This window comes from Oncorhynchus mykiss, chromosome 13 (genome assembly GCF_057628025.1).
Source record: "Oncorhynchus mykiss isolate SJ-2025 chromosome 13, ASM5762802v1, whole genome shotgun sequence".
NCBI lineage: Eukaryota > Metazoa > Chordata > Actinopteri > Salmoniformes > Salmonidae > Oncorhynchus > Oncorhynchus mykiss.
In genome coordinates, this window is record NC_143034.1 from 13,855,749 (window position 1) to 13,873,972 (window position 18,224).

Here is an 18,224-nt window from a genome sequence, read left to right on the forward strand (position 1 = left end):
GTATAGGTTAATATGAGGTGTCCAGGTATAGGTTAATATGAGGTGTCCATGTGTAGGTTAATATGAGGTTGCCAGGTCCAGGTATAGGCTAATATGAGGTTGCCAGGTCCAGGTATAGGCTAATATGAGGTTGCCAGGTCCAGGTATAGGCTAATATGAGGTTTCCAGGTATAGGCTAGTATGAGGTTGCCAGGTCCAGGTATAGGTTAATATGAGGTTGCCAGGTCCAGGTATAGGTTAATATGAGGTTGCCAGGTCCAGGTATAGGCTAATATGAGGTTGCCAGGTCCAGGTTAATATGAGGTTGCCAGGTCCAGGTTAATATGAGGTTGCCAGGTCCAGGTATAGGTTAATATGAGGTTGCCAGGTCCATGTATAGGTTAATATGAGGTTGCCAGGTCCATGTATAGGTTAATATGAGTTTGCCAGGTCCAGGTATAGGCTAATATGAGGTTGCCAGGTCCAGGTAGTGTCCCCCCCAGATTGTATGCTACGCTTACTGTATCAGGTGTTGCCAGGTTCAGGTAGCCTACAGGCTAATATGGGGTTGCCAGTTTTCAGGTATTCTTCCCCCCCGAGCCACTGAAAATCCCTGACAGACTGTGTGATACAATATCAGGTTTCCAGGTCTGGGAAGCTGAATGGGTATGAATGAGTGAGTTGCCAGATATTCCTACTGTATCAGGTTTCCAGGTTCTGTGTAGAGTTTCCCCCCCAGCCATTGGAAATGTCCCAGAATCACTTCACCAGGAACCCCCCTGGCTACTGGGAACAGTCTCACTGTGTGTGTGTCAGAGGAGGCTGGTAGGAGGAGCTATTGGAGGATGGGCTCATTGTTATGGCTGGAATGGAGTCAATGGAACGATATACGACACTTCAAACCACATGATTGACTCCGTTCCATTTACGTTCCTATAGCTCCTCCCACCAGCCTCCACTTGTGTGTGTGTGTGTGTCAATCGCCTAACCACAGACTATCGCTGCAGCGCAGCACCAGGCGCCCCGCAGTAACCCTATCGTCTAAGCGCAGCCTGGACGTGCCAAAATATGCCCTTTCCCCCTCCCTCCTTCAACTAAATGTACTCCTGCAGATGAAGAATGTTTCGGTCTATTCGTCACAATACGAAGCAATTCTGAGGGCGCTGTGCGCTATGCGTCATGTTCCATTCACCGGTAATGGCACGTGGCCCGCTTGGCATTCCAGCACTGAGAAGAAGGGAATAAAGTAACTGGGGAGTAAATTGCTACTACATTGAACAATATCCTTCACATCCCAATATATTCAACTAGATTTAAGGTGCTATACAACGTGTGACATTTAGACCTAGTAGTGTTAAAAAGCTACCACATCTCTGGTTATAGGACACTTACCGCGGTGCAGTGTTTTGTAAATGGAAAAAAATCCTGAACACTATTTACAATTATTATTATTTTTTGACCTTGTTTTTACTCCGTTCTTCTCGCACCCTTCGGTGGCTCTGAGAAAGGTTTTCGGTTAACCCGTCTACTACTACGGGACTGGAGCTGCTAATGTGTGTGCGAACAAAGGCAACGATCAGCGCGCTCTGACAGGAAAGGGAATTCATTTTGATTGACGTCAGAGGCATAGGTCCTCCTTTCTCCGGAGAGAGAGAGCGAGAGAGAAAGAGTAAGTGTGTGTGTGTGTGTGTGTGTGTGTGTGTGTGTGTGTGTGTGTGTGTGTGTGTTTGCACAGCCATACACTATAAGAGACAAGTCAAGGCCACACCATAATGAGGCTAAAGTCACTGTACAACTTTACACTTCGAGGGTCTTTATTGGCATGGGAAACATATGTTAACATTGCCAAAGCAAGTGAAATAGATAATAAACAGAAGAGAAATAAACAATAAAAATGAACAGTAAACATTACACTCACAAAAGTTCCAAAATAATAGATAGATAATGTCATTATGTCTATGCACAGTGTTGTTACGATGTGCAAATACTTAAAGTACAAAAGGGAAAAAGAGCGAGAGACAGACTGACTGAGACAATGAAGGAGAGAGGTAAAGAGAGAGAGACTGAGACAATGAAGGAGAGAGGTAAAGAGAGAGAGAGACAGACAGACTGAGACAATGAAGGAGAGAGGTAAAGAGAGAGAGACAGACTGAGACAATGAAGGAGAGAGGTAGAGAGAGACAGACTGAGACAATGAAGGAGAGAGGTAAAGAGAGAGAGACAGACAGACTGAGACAATGAAGGAGAGAGGTAAAGAGAGAGACAGACTGAGACAATGAAGGAGAGAGGTAAAGAGAGAGAGACAGACAGACTGAGACAATGAAGGAGAGAGGTAAAGAGAGAGAGACAGACAGACTGAGACAATGAAGGAGAGAGGTAGAGAGAGAGAGACAGACAGACTGAGACAATGAAGGAGAGAGGTAAAGAGAGAGAGACAGACAGACTGAGACAATGAAGGAGAGAGGTAGAGAGAGAGAGACAGACAGACTGAGACAATGAAGGAGAGAGGTAAAGAGAGAGAGACAGACAGACTGAGACAATGAAGGAGAGAGGTAGAGAGAGAGAGACAGACAGACTGAGACAATGAAGGAGAGAGGTAGAGAGAGAGAGACAGACAGACTGAGACAATGAAGGAGAGAGGTAAAGAGAGAGAGACAGACAGACTGAGACAATGAAGGAGAGAGGTAGAGAGAGAGAGACTGAGACAATGGAGAGAGGTAAAGAGAGAGACAGACTGAGAAAATGAAGGAGAGAGAGACAGACTGAGACAATGGAGGAGAGAGGTAAAGAGAGAGAGACAGACTGAGACAATGAAGGAGAGAGGTAAAGAGAGAGAGACAGACAGACTGAGACAATGAAGGAGAGAGGTAGAGAGAGAGAGACAGAGACAATGGAGAGAGGTAAAGAGAGAGACAGACTGAGACAATGAAGGAGAGAGGTAAAGAGAGAGAGACAGACAGACTGAGACAATGAAGGAGAGAGGTAGAGAGAGAGAGACAGAGACAATGGAGAGAGGTAAAGAGAGAGACAGACTGAGAAAATGAAGGAGAGAGAGACAGACTGAGACAATGGAGGAGAGAGGTAAAGAGAGAGAGACAGACTGAGACAATGAAGGAGAGAGGTAAAGAGAGAGACAGACTGAGACAATGAAGGAGAGAGGTAAAGAAAGAGAGAGACTGAGACAATGAAGGAGAGAGGTAAAGAGAGAGAGAGACAGACAGAAAATGAAGGAGAGAGGTAAAGAAAGAGAGAGACTGACACAATGAAGGAGAGAGGTAAAGAAAGAGAGACTGAGACAATGAAGGAGAGAGAGACAGACTGAGACAATGAAGGAGAGAGGTAAAGAGAGAGAGACAGACTGAGACAATGAAGGAGAGAGGTAAAGAGAGAGAGACAGACAGACAATGAAGGAGAGAGAGACAAACTGAGAATGAAGGAGAGAGGTAAAAGAGACAGACTGAGACAATGAAGGAGAGAGGTAAAGAGAGAGAGACAGACTGAGACAATGAAGGAGAGAGGTAAAGAGAGAGACTGACACAATGAAGGAGAGAGGTAAAGAGAGACATACAGGTGGTCTCCACGTGTTCCTGTCTGACTTGTACAGTTTATATTACTGCTCATAATCCCTCACTGATGAAAGACAACACACACTATGCTGTTGAAAGACTGTCTGCCAGTCTATATACATTGCCATGTGTTAACATGATCCCTCTAGTCTAGAGGCTACAGATATATGGTAAATACGTGATGGTGTTGAGAGTGGAGTGTGTGTGTGTGTGTGTGTGTGTGTGTGTGTGTGTGTGTGTGTGTGTGTGAAGAGCTGCTTTGTAAAATCAAGCTAAATAAACCAGCACGAAAGTAATGGGGGGAAATGAGGCTGAACGCTACACACACACACGTAAACACACACCAGCGCACACACACACCCGCGTAAACACACCATCGCACACACACACACACATACCCGAGTAAACACACCAGCGCACACACCCGCGTAAACACACACCAGCGCACACACCTACAGGGAGAGAGAAAGAGTGTCTGTGTGTTTACAGTGAACTTGTTTTATGTGTTTGCCTTTTCATGTGTGTAAATGTGTTAGACTTCCTGTTTGTCTGTACAGTGTTTGTCCTCGTTCAATGCTGTTGTTTCCCCTTCTAGCAGATACTGTGTGTCATTAAGCTGCTGTTGTTGCCCCTTCTAGCAGATACTGTGTGTCATTAAGCAGCTGTTGTTCAGGCTGCTCTATCACTTCCTGCAACACGGCCCCCTGAGACACAGGTCTGGGATCAGGTTCCACCACTCACAACCAATGTGCGCAGCTCCCCAGGGACTGCTGCTGCGCAGAAGAAAAATCAGCCGCGCAGAGAAGCACGAGATTCAACCTCCCTCAACTGTCTAGTTTCCCCCTTAGTTAACAATATCAACCCTTTACTGTGGGAATTGTGATCGAATCAACGTAATTATTAGCTACGTTCAATGCAACATACCGAAACAAAACCAACGATTCAAGAGACTTTGTTGTAGACAGAACTCATCAGAGTAGGATTCTAATGCGTTGACATGCACATACTCTAATCTAAACAGACCGGTGCGCCGTAACCAATCAGAGCTGCAGTAGGCCTATATGCAAATAAACCACTGCCATATATGTGCTATTCACGTTGAACGTGACTGTCTTTACAGAATCAGCGGTCGTGAGAAGATGAGCTGTTTTGAGATCAAAGTGAGAGCTGCATTTAGTCACGTGTGCACATTTGTTCATATCCTTTGCTAGTTTGTGAGTTATCAGCCCAGTTATAGATACGTTTGAGTCAGCAATGGGGGAGTGTTTGTTTCCTACAAGACACAACACGTGTGCATTTCTAGACATCATTTGAAAAGTGACTCCGGTAAAGAGCTTTTTTGTCTTAAAGGGGCAGTGTTGTATTTTGAGACAGGCTTGAATAAGCTAAGTAGCCAATCGGCAGAGGGAAGCATAATTAGTCTGATTCTCTGTAATAATGGGATGAGAATAATAATGCATTCTATTTCATAAAGTGGTTTCTTGCATCAAACGACTAGAACAACATTTTCAGTCGCCTCCTTGTCTAAAGGACAAGTGGATTAACAGGTTCATGTCAACAAGCCCTGAATGTGTTTTTCAAACGTCTCATAGAATGTAGCCTACATTGAACACCACACATTGGCTGCTACTGTAGGCTGAATGATAGAACAGATATTTCCATGTTAAAATATTATGGGATGCATTTTCTCCATTGTTTTTGATGGTAGACCTACATTATGATCAAATAGCCACATTAGCCTACTTGACCACTGTTAAAACTGCAACTTAAAGCTGGTAGAGCCTCAGTGTTCACAGTAAAACTGTAACTTAAAGCTGGTACAGCCTCAGTGTTCACAGTAAAACTGTAACTTAAAGCTGGTACAGCCTCAGTGTTCACAGTAAAACTGTAACTTAAAGCTGGTACAGCCTCAGTGTTCACAGTAAAACTGTAACTTAAAGCTGGTACAGCCTCAGTGTTCACAGTAAATCTGTAACTTAAAGCTGGTAGAGCCTCAGTGTTCACAGTAAAACTGTAACTTAAAGCTGGTACAGCCTCAGTGTTCACAGTAAATGCGTGCTGGACCTGAAATTTGCTCAGCCCCGGAAAGAATATTAGAGGGAACATTGCTCACAACTCTGTTGTTAAGGCTCCTCTATCACTTCCTGCAGCATGGCCCCCCTTAGACACAGGTCTCAGATCAGGTTACACCACTCACAACTCAATCATTAATCATTAGGGGAGTCTAATACACAGCTGGCCTTACATCAGTGTCTATGGGCAACTTCATCCTACTTCTGGGGTGTATTCAGGGACGTGAAATACTTTGAACGTTGCAGATAGAAATATATTGAATAGAGTTCACACCATTCTCTGTTCTATTGGACAGGCAATCATGTCTGTTCTACATGATACATTTCTATCTGAATGTTCTGTCGGTTACACCCTCCTGAGAAGACCAATGTTTAGCATATCTCTGTTTAATCAAACTACAACACATGCGGTTCAATGTGCTTATCATAATAATAATAAAGGCTGCTCCTGTAATTCATTGACTGGGGAGTTGTCTCCATCTGGTGGCCACAGCATGTAACTGCATATCTCTGAGCTAGTGAGACCATACACTTGTTCCAGCTTTCACTTTTCACATGTCTACATGTTTGGCATCACTGCCTTTGACAAGTGGGATCTATCTACCATATATCACTTTAAAATATGTGAGAAAATGTCCCCTCAAAACACATTTAAGAATTATTCTAGATCATATTGATTGTGAAGAGATGGTGCAACAAAAGAGAAACCATACCACTGCTCATCTACAGCAATACAGAACGACAGTGTTAAACATTTATTTTGTCATTTTATTTCATATTAATGTCCAGTCCACTTTGTGTTCATATAATAGCCTTGGTTACAGTAGATTCATATTTACAACTGGAGAGATGATCACATTTAAAAGTAACTCAGTTACATTAGATACAAATCTACAACTGGAGAGATGATCACATTAAAAGTAACTTAGTTACATTAGATACAAATCTACAACTGGAGAGATGATCACATTAAAAGTAACTTAGTTACATTAGATACAAATCTACAACTGGAGAGATGATCACATTAAAAGTAACTTAGTTACATTAGATACAAATCTACAACTGGAGAGATGATCACATTAAAAGTAAGGCCGGGATTCACTATTCACCTTTTAAAGGGAAAGTTCCCGCGATCGCAGAAGACCGCATTCTCGGCAAATTCTGCACATGTCGGCTCCATTGTCAATTACCTTTAAATGTCATCCGTGCTACAATGCAGATCTAGCGCTGATCTGATTGAATCCCGGCACTGAGACATCGGTCTGCACTGAAACTAGCTTAGCTTCGTAACCAAACTAGTCAAACGAACTAAAATGGGTCCATTTATGAATTCCTCTAAAAAGAGATGAATGTTTGAGGACAATGAAAGTGGGATTCAACCACAAACAATAATATAATTACACAAAATATAAACAAATCTAGAGCTTAACCTGGCTCCTCCCATTTCTTCCTTCAACTCAGAGTTCTGTTCTGGACAGCAGAGACAGACAAAGCTAGCTGGGTGTGTCTTACTTTCCAACCGGAAATTGTGACAGAATAAAAACCAAATATTTAAATACTAGAAGAACACAGTTTGTAAACAAATTGCTAATAATATCACAGAATAATATAACTCAGTCATAATCACATAAATAGTGGTTTTATCTTAATGGCGAACCGTTCAGGCATTTGTTGGCCTACACATTGACACAAGTCTCTCTCTGCAGTCTAGGCAACATTTATGCTGTAGAGTTCAGTCAACCCAATGTAATGCACCCAATTCCCAATGTGTCTCCTCTTCCCTCATTACAAAGGACTTCAGTAACTCGTATCTCTTCATCTGAAAATCCATTGAGATCCTGGACTTTCCTTCTCTACCTCTGTGACGCCCATCACACTAATTTGAGTGTTTGTCTCTGTTTCTCAGTGTCTCTTCATCTCACGGTCAGAGGACTTTGATTCATCCCTTCAGTCTGTCCATCATTCAGACGTCCGTGTCTATGACCTGATGTGGTTCCTACGTACCTCATTTATACATCTGAGAAGCTGGCTTCTATACTCTCAAAAGGGCTATGTAGAACCATTTGTCCCTGTTGAACCCTCTGGAAAAGGTTCCAGGTAAGAACCAGGTCAGGTCAGACGATAACCCCTTTAGGTTCCAAACAGCAGCCTTTCAAGAGTTCTATTTGGAACAAGAGGTTCTATCTGGAACCAAAAAGGGTTCTTTATTGTGCCTTGGAGTTAGATCTTAGCGCAGCATCTGCTGTGACCGTGAAGTCCGGTCCGTGAGAGGAAGACTCGGCCACAGGGGTCACATCTGTAAGCCGGCCCGGATGTTGTGGTGTCCTGACGTTCTTACCTCAGTGAGATCTAATAAAACTAGGATCAGATCCTTCCCTATACAATTTATTGTATTCATTATGACATAAAAAAAACCTCAAAACTGATCCTAGATCAGTACTCCTACTTTGAGACACTTTGTGGATACAGGCCCACATCTCAGTCTTTTGGGAAACAATCCACCCTGTTTTTCTGTGGAGGGTGAAGAGGTGGGGTTCGGTGTGTGGCGGTTGGGCCAGTGAATGTTTCTTACTAGTTGCTGTAGAAGGAAAAAAAAACTTTCAGTAAAGTCACAGCTCTGAGAAACCTTTAGGAGCCATGGAAACTAGAGCCATGGAAACAAGAGCCATGGAAACAAGTGGAACTGAGTCAATTATCCTGGCTAAATACTTCAACATGATTTATCCTCATCCTAAGGTACTGTAATAATCCATAGTAGTGGTATATGGAGGTGTAGCAGATATGGGACGGTCATGGCTGCTCATGGTCACGTGATGAGGGAGCCCCGCTTGTGACTTCACAATAAGTGTTGGCCCTCAGACACACAGGGAATTTCCTCTTTGTCTAATGGTTAAGATGATGGTTTGTCCCGTGGGAGACCAGGGTTCAGATCCTGCCGGGGACAGAGGCTTTCTGTGTTTTTCTCAGAATTGTTTCGGAGCCACTGCAGCCTTTTATCTTGATTGGCTGGTGAAGCTCTGTCACATGACACACCATAACGAGCAGCCGAGCAGCAGCGGGAGGTCGTCCTATCGCCTCTCACCACAAAACATTGGCTGGTGAAGCTCTGTCACATGACACACCATAACGAACGTCAGCCGAGCAGCAGCGGGGGGTCCTCCTATCGCTTCTCACCACAGAACATTGGCTGCCATTTTCTATTAATTTCCCACAATGAAATTGTCTCCGGGCTGATGATCTACTGCGCACGGCCAACATTGGTTATGGTGTGTCCCTGTGCCAGACCTTTACCAACCTTGAGGTACTTAAGAACATTGTTGTGAAGGTTCTGTGTGGTTCTGTGTGGTTCTCAGAAGTTGCTGAAGATCTCCTGTTTCTTGCTCCAGTCCATAGGGGGCGCTTTCTTCTTGCCATGTTGGGCCCTCTCTTTGGCCTCGGCTGCCGTGGGGCTCAGATGCAGACCGCTGTCCAGGAACGGGTCTGAAACACGGCGCTCATAATCCTCAGGGACCTAGAGAGATACACGTACGCAGGCATGCACACACACACACACACACACACACACACACACACACACACACACACACACACACACACACACATTCAGATACACGTACGCAGGCACACACACACACACATACATACAGGTATTCAGATACACGTACGCAGGCACACACACATACATACAGGTATTCAGATACACGTACACAGGCACACACACACACACACACACACACACACACACACACACACACACACACACACACACACTCACCTGAATGCTCATATCTGAGCTGCTGAATTCTGATTGGGTAGTCGAGCCACGTGAGTACTGGGAATTGGTCTGTGAATTGGGCGAGCCATTTGTGATTGGTGAGCCCATCAGGGTGACGTTGATGATTGGTGGATCCATTGGAGTGAGGTCAGTGGTTGAAGAGGGGGTGGGTGGGGCGCTGTCTGTCATTGGCTCGTCCACATAGACCTCTGGAACGCAGGAACAAACCACATGAGCAACTTGACAAAATCTTTACAGATGAATCCTTCAAACTGAAATATGTTTGTGGTCATTAATGGTTTAGATGCAAATATGAGAGAGAGAGAGCACACACAGAGAGAGAGAGAGCACACAGAGAGAGAGAGAGCACACAGAGAGAGAGAGAGAGAGAGAGAGAGAGAGAGAGAGAGCAGAGAGAGAGAACACCGAGAGTGAGAGATAGATAGAGAGAGAGAGAGAGAGAGCACACAGAGAGAGAGAACACCGAGAGTGAGAGATAGAGAGAGAGAGAGAGAGAGAGCACACAGAGAGAGAGAGAGAACACACAGAGATAGAGAGAGAACACACACAGAGAGAGAGAGAGCACACAGAGAGAGAGAGAGAGAGCACAGAGAGAGAGAGAGAGAGAACACACAGAGAGAGAGAGAGCACACAGAGAGAGAGAGAGAGCACACAGAGAGAGAGAGAGAGAGAGAGAACACACAGAGAGAGAGAGAGAGCAAGAGAGAGAGATGACCTTTGACATGTGTGCTGGTGGGCGTGACCCCGAGCCTCTTGAACAGCTCGTCTGTTTCCGCGTCGACCACCAGGAGGCGTGTCTCGTCCCCCCCGCCACGTATAAACGCCACCACCTCTGAGTGTCTCAACGCCTCGATGTTCACTCCATTCACCTGGGGGAGGAGAGGAGGATGAATTCATGAGTGAATGGATGTTATTAGCCACATGTAAAATGTTTATAGAGCTGCCTGAACCATTGGCCTCCATTTACCTGGGGGAGGAGAGGAGTAGTTTTACAGGCAGACATTGGAAATAACTATTTGTTCTTAACTGACCTGCAGGAAATCTGTCAGGTATCCAGAATCTCTGATTTATGCATCTAGGACTGATTTTAAACTAGATTTGAAGATACTTGCTTTATTGCTAAATGTATGTGTGTATGTTGTGTGTATGTCAATTGTGACAAAAAAAAATTGATGTATATGATCACTACCAAGTTGGTTTTTAGCAAGTTATACAAAGCTGCAGTTACACAACCTGTCCAGTAGTTAGCACATGACTCCAGCCCCTGTGACTGGGATGTAAGCGAGAGAGAGAAGGCAGTGATCTGTAATCTGATTTCGTTAAGCTCCGTGGCAACTTTAATTTTGCATATCTCTCTCTCTCTCTCTCACTCTTTCTCTCATCCTACACATTCCTAATGTGTCCTGAATCACACACACACACAAATGCACCCCCACCCTCCCTCCCACACTAACCCTACAGGGTAACCTAACCTGCCAAAGTCCATGTAATAAGCTCTTATCTAAGCTAATCTCATCTCTGTGTGTGTGTGTCTAAGGTAACACACACACACATACACACACAGACTGTCTCTCTCTCTCTCTCGATCTGGCCCTACCTCCACCAGCCTGTCCCGGGATCTGAGGTCTGCGTGTTGGGCGGGGGACCCGGGATCCACGCTGCGTATGAACTGTCCTCGCCGTGTTCTGTCACTGTGCAGGTTGAACCCGTATCCCAGCTCCCCCTTCACCATGTGACACAGCCGGGGGAGGAGCTCCACCGTCGCCATGGGAAACTCTGTATCTAACGACGCTGTCTCCGATGGCAACTACAGATAGAGAGACAGAGAGAGAGAGGAAACACAATGACAGAAAAGGTTTGACATTGTAATTTAAAATCTAAGTTCTAATTTGGTTCAGTAGTGGTGGAACGTAACTCAAGAGTATTCTGATGGCAGCTTTGAGAGTGAAGACCATAACAAACAGACAGAGAGTGAAGACCTTAACAAACAGACAGTGAGTGAAGACCATAACAAACAGACAGTGAGTGAAGACCATAACAAACGGACAGTGAGTGAAGACCATAATGAACAGACAGTAAAGACCATAACAAACAAACAGACAGTGAGTGAAGACCATAACAAACAAACAGACAGTGAGTGAAGACCATAACAAACAGACAGAGAGTGAAGACCATAACAGACAGACAGTGAGTGAAGACCATAACAGACAGACAGTGAGTGAAGACCATAACAAACAGACAGTGAGTGAAGACCATAACAAACAGACAGTGAGTGAAGACCATAACAAACAGACAGTGAGTGAAGACCATAACAAACAGACAGTGAGTGAAGACCATAACAAACAGACAGTGCAGACCATAACAAAACAGACAGTGAAGACCTTAACAAACAGACAGTGAAGACCATAACAAACAAACAGACAGTGAGTGAAACCCATAACAAACAGACAGTGAGTGAAGACCATAACAAACAGACAGTGAGTGAAGACCATAACAAACAGACAGTGAGTGAAGACCATAACAAACAGACAGTGAGTGAAGACCATAACAAACAGACAGTGAGTGAAGACCATACAAACAGACAGTGAGTGAAGACCATAACAAACAGACAGTGAGTGAAGACAATATCAAAACAGACAGAGAGTGAAGACCATAACAAACAGACAGTGAGTGAAGACCATAACAAACAGACAGAGAGTGAAGACCATAACAAACAGACAGTGAGTGAAGACCATAACAAACAGACAGTGAGTGAAGACCATAACAAACAGACAGTGAGTGAAGACCATAACAAACAGACAGTGAGTGAAGACCATACAAACAGACAGTGAGTGAAGACCATACAAACAGACAGTGAGTGAAGACCATAACAAACAGACAGTGAGTGAAGACCATAACAAACAGACAGTGAGTGAAGACCATAACAAACAGACAGTGAAGACCATAACAAACAGACAGAGAGTAAAGACCTTAACAAACAGACAGAGAGTGAAGACCATAACAAACAGACAGTGAGTGAAGACCATAACAAACAGACAGTGAGTGAAGACCATAACAAACAGACAGTGAGTGAAGACCATACAAACAGACAGTGAGTGAAGACCATACAAACAGACAGTGAGTGAAGACCATAACAAACAGACAGTGAGTGAAGACCATAACAAACAGACAGTGAGTGAAGACAATATCAAAACAGACAGAGAGTGAAGACCATAACAAACAGACAGTGAAGACCTTAACAAACAGACAGTGAAGACCATAACAAACAGACAGTGAGTGAAGACCATAACAAACACAGTGAAGACCATAACAAACAAACAGACAGTGAGTGAAGACCATAACAAACAGACAGAGAGTGAAGACCATAACAAACAGACAGTGAGTGAAGACCATAACAAACAGACAGAGAGTGAAGACCATAACAAACAGACAGTGAGTGAAGACCATAACAAACAGACAGAGAGTGAAGACCATAACAAACAGACAGAGAGTGAAGACCATAACAAACAGACAGTGAGTGAAGACCATAACAAACAGACAGTGAAGACCATAACAAACAGACAGAGAGTAAAGACCTTAACAAACAGACAGAGAGTGAAGACCATAATGAACAGACAGTGAGTGAAGACCATAACAAACAGACAGAGAGTGAAGACCATAACAAACAGACAGTGAGTGAAGACCATAACAAACAGACAGTGAGTGAAGACCATAACAAACAGACAGTGAAGACCATAAAACAGACAGTGAAGACCATAAAACAGACAGAGTGAAGACCATAACAAACAGCCAGTGAGTGAAGACCATAACAAACAGACAGAGAGTGAAGACCATAACAAACAGACAGTGAGTGAAGACCATAATGAACAGACAGAGAGTGAAGACCATAACAAACAGACAGTGAGTGAAGACCATAACAAACAGACAGTGAGTGAAGACCATAACAAACAGACAGCGAGTGAAGACCATAACAAACAGACAGTGAGTGAAGACCATAACAAACAAACAGAGAGTGAAGACCATAACAAACAGACAGTGAGTGAAGACCATAACAAACAAACAGACAGTGAAGACCATAACAAACAGACAGTGAGTGAAGACCATAACAAACAGACAGTGAAGACCATAACAAACAGACAGAGAGTAAAGACCTTAACAAACAGACAGAGAGTGAAGACCATAATGAACAGACAGTGAGTGAAGACCATAACAAACAGACAGAGAGTGAAGACCATAACAAACAGACAGTGAGTGAAGACCATAACAAACAGACAGTGAGTGAAGACCATAACAAACAGACAGTGAAGACCATAAAACAGACAGTGAAGACCATAAAACAGACAGAGTGAAGACCATAACAAACAGACAGTGAGTGAAGACCATAATGAACAGACAGAGAGTGAAGACCTTAACAAACAGCCAGTGAGTGAAGACCATAACAAACAGACAGTGAGTGAAGACCATAACAAACAGACAGAGAGTGAAGACCATAACAAACAGACAGAGAGTGAAGACCATAACAAACAGACAGTGAGTGAAGACCATAACAAACAGACAGTGAAGACCATAACAAACAGACAGAGAGTAAAGACCTTAACAAACAGACAGAGAGTGAAGACCATAATGAACAGACAGTGAGTGAAGACCATAACAAACAGACAGAGAGTGAAGACCATAACAAACAGACAGTGAGTGAAGACCATAACAAACAGACAGTGAAGACCATAAAGCAGACAGTGAAGACCATAAAACAGACAGAGTGAAGACCATAAAACAGACAGAGTGAAGACCATAACAAACAGACAGTGAGTGAAGACCATAATGAACAGACAGAGAGTGAAGACCTTAACAAACAGCCAGTGAGTGAAGACCATAACAAACAGACAGAGAGTGAAGACCATAACAAACAGACAGTGAGTGAAGACCATAATGAACAGACAGAGAGTGAAGACCATAACAAACAGACAGTGAGTGAAGACCATAACAAACAGACAGAGAGTGAAGACCATAACAAACAGACAGTGAGTGAAGACCATAACAAACAGACAGTGAGTGAAGACCATAACAAACAGACAGTGAAGACCATAACAAACAGACAGAGAGTAAAGACCTTAACAAACAGACAGAGAGTGAAGACCATAATGAACAGACAGTGAGTGAAGACCATAACAAACAGACAGAGAGTGAAGACCATAACAAACAGACAGTGAGTGAAGACCATAACAAACAGACAGTGAAGACCATAAAGCAGACAGTGAAGACCATAAAACAGACAGAGTGAAGACCATAAAACAGACAGAGTGAAGACCATAACAAACAGACAGTGAGTGAAGACCATAATGAACAGACAGAGAGTGAAGACCTTAACAAACAGCCAGTGAGTGAAGACCATAACAAACAGACAGAGAGTGAAGACCATAACAAACAGACAGTGAGTGAAGACCATAATGAACAGACAGAGAGTGAAGACCATAACAAACAGACAGTGAGTGAAGACCATAACAAACAGACAGAGAGTGAAGACCATAACAAACAGACAGTGAGTGAAGACCATAACAAACAAACAGAGAGTGAAGACCATAACAAACAGACAGTGAAGACCATAACAAACAGACAGTGAGTGAAGACCATAATGAACAGACAGAGAGTGAAGACCATAACAAACAGACAGTGTGTCTGTGGGGGTATGTCTCTATCAGTTTTGCACATCGAGAGACTGACATTTTTTCCCATTCCTCCTTGCAAAACAGCTCGAGCTCAGTGAGGTTGGATGGAGAGCATTTGTGAACAGCAGTTTTCAGTTTTTTCCACAGATTCTCGATTGGATTCAGGTCTGGACTTTGACTTGGCCATTCTAACACCTGGATATGTTTATTTTTGAACCATTCCATTGTAGATTTTGCTTTATGTTTTGGATCATTGTCTTGTTGGAAGACAAATCTCCGTCCCAGTCTCAGGTCTTTTGCAGACTCCATCAGGCTTTCTTCCAGAATGGTCCTGTATTTGGCTCCATCCATCTTCCCATCAATTTTAACCATCTTCCCTGTCCCTGCTGAAGAAAAGCAGGCCCAAACCATGATGCTGCCACCACCATGTTTGACAGTGGGGATGGTGTGTTCAGCTGTGTTGCTTTTACGCCAAACATAACGTTTTGCATTGTTGCCAAAAAGTTCAATTTTGGTTTCATCTGACCAGAGCACCTTCTTCCACATGTTTGGTGTGTCTCCCAGGTGGCTTGTGGCAAACTTTAAACAACACTTTTTATGGATATCTTTAAGAAATGGCTTTCTTCTTGCCACTCTTCCATAAAGGCCAGATTTGTGCAATATACGACTGATTGTTGTCCTATGGACAGAGTCTCCCACCTCAGCTGTAGATCTCTGCAGTTCATCCAGAGTGATCATGGGCCTCTTGGCTGCATCTCTGATCAGTCTTCTCCTTGTATGAGCTAAAAGTTTAGAGGGACGGCCAGGTCTTGGTAGATTTGCAGTGGTCTGTACTCCTTCCATTTCAATATTATCGCTTGCACAGTGCTCCTTGGGATGTTTAAAGCTTGGGAAATCTTTTTGTATCCAAATCCGGCTTTAAACTTCTTCACAACAGTATCTCGGACCTGCCTGGTGTGTTCCTTGTTCTTCATGATGCTCTCTGCGCTTTTGACGGACCTCTGAGACTATCACAGTGCCGGTGCATTTATACGGAGACTTGATTACACACAGGTGGATTGTATTTATCATTAGTCATTTAGGTCAACATTGGATCGTTCAGAGATCCTCACTGAACTTCTGGAGAGAGTTTGCTGCACTGAAAGTAAAGGGGCTGAATAATTTTGCACGCCCAATTTTTCAGTTTTTGATTTGTTAAAAAAGTTTGAAATATCCAATAAATGTCGTTCCACTTCATGATTGTGTCCCACTTGTTGTTGATTCTTCACAAAAAAATACAGTTTTATATCTTTATGTTTGAAGCCTGAAATGTGGCAAAAGGTCGCAAAGTTCAAGGGGGCCGAATACTTTCGCAAGGCACTGTAGATGTATATGTAAGTTATTAGTTAATCTCTTCAGATATATTTCACTGAGACCCTCCCCACCTACCTACCTACCTATCTACATATACAAATAAAAAAAATCTTCATAATTACATATATTTCAGCAGTTAGGGGGGGAAAAAATGCATGAGCACAAAAATCTATAGTTGATGAGATTAATGAGATAGAGTGAAAGAGGTGTGTGTTGTTACAGAGACCCGTGCTGCCACACAGTGTGTGACAGCTCTCTCCCTCACACACACACACACACCCCCCACACACCGTTCTCTGTCCCCGTCCTAACCCGTTCTCTCTCGCTGCTCCAGAGTTGAAACAGGGATAATGTTGTGGTAATGTGATCAGTCTTCTATAAGCGTGACCCAGTACTCTTTGTGTGACTCAGAATATCTGGAAACACACACACCTGCACACATACACACATACACACACACACCTACACACACACACCTATACACCTACACACCTACACACACACACACACACACACACACACCTACACACACACACCTACATACACACACCTACACACATACACACACACACACACACCTACACACACACACACCTACACACATACACACACACACACCTACACACATACACACACCTACACACCCACACACACAATGCGGATGTGTGTGTCGCCGTTTGTCACAGTTTGTGCCATGGCAACAAACCAGAACACCTTGACGACTGGTTGCCATGGCTGACAGGGTGTTTAAGGTGAGTTGGAGTGTTAATGCTCCAGGACATGGGAGGAAGGGAGGGAGGGAGGGAGGGAGGGAGGGAGGGAGGGAGGGAGGGAGGGAGGGAGGGAGGGAGGGAGGGGGAGGGAGAGAGGGACTTCTGATGTCTTGGTTGGCCTCTTTATGTCCTCCCTACACCAGCTAAATCCAGAACCATATATACACTCTATATCTGTCTCTGTCCTAATCAACCAACCGACACACACCAGTCCCAAAACATCTGTCTGGTACCAACATCAAACTGACCTCAAAAGCTCAAAGCCTGTCTATCTCCCTGGAGGGTATTTATTTGGGGGTCAACTGGGGAATATCTCTGAAGTCACAGTTTTCCATGGCAAGGAAGAGGAGGCTGAAGAGGAGGCTGAAGAGGAAGGTGAAGAGGAGGCCGAAGAGGAGGCTGAAGAGGAGGCTGAAGAGGAGGCCGAAGAGGAGGGTGAAGAGGAGGCCGAAGAGGAGGGTGAAGAGGAGGCTGAAGAGGAAGGTGAAGAGGAGGCTGAAGAGGAGGCCGAAGAGGAGGCTGAAGAGGAGGCTGAAGAGGAGGCTGAAGAGGAAGGTGAAGAGCAGGCTGAAGAGGAGGCCGAAGAGGAGGCCGAAGAGGAGGCCGAAGAGAAGGCTGAAGAGGAAGGTGAAGAGGAGGCCGAAGAGGAGGCCGAAGAGGAGGCTGAAGAGGAGGCCGAAGAGGAGGGTGAGTCAGGATTAGATGTGTGATGAGGGTCAGGGTTAAATTAGTTTCCTGTAGCAACAGATTTAGAAGTCTAGATAATGACGGTTGGAGTTGGAGGTGAGAGATCAGCCGGTAATAGATAACAGTAACCAGACAGTCAGATTGATCAGTCCGTAATAGATACCAGTAACCAGACAGTCAGATTGATTAGCCGGTAATAGATACCAGTAACCAGACAGTCAGATTGATCAGCCGGAAATAGATACCAGTAACCAGACAGTTAGATTGATCAGACGGAAATAGATACCAGTAACCAGACAGTCAGATTGATCAGCCGGTAATAGATAACAGTA

General features: G+C 44.0%; 1 protein-coding gene across 1 annotated transcript in view; it reads right to left on the reverse strand.

Moving 5' to 3' along the window:
- Nucleotides 1–6,367: 6,367 nt before the first annotated feature.
- nherf2 (NHERF family PDZ scaffold protein 2) overlaps nucleotides 6,368–18,224 on the reverse strand; it is a 32,059-nt gene continuing 20,202 nt past the window's right edge. The window contains exons 3-6 of the mRNA XM_090195250.1: nucleotides 11,011–11,220; nucleotides 10,129–10,282; nucleotides 9,393–9,601; nucleotides 6,368–9,128 (exon numbers count right to left, since the gene is read on the reverse strand). Of these exons, the coding sequence (XP_090051376.1) occupies nucleotides 8,967–9,128; nucleotides 9,393–9,601; nucleotides 10,129–10,282; nucleotides 11,011–11,220 (735 nt within the window). The 3' untranslated portion in view covers nucleotides 6,368–8,966. The remainder of the gene's footprint in view (nucleotides 9,129–9,392; nucleotides 9,602–10,128; nucleotides 10,283–11,010; nucleotides 11,221–18,224) is intronic.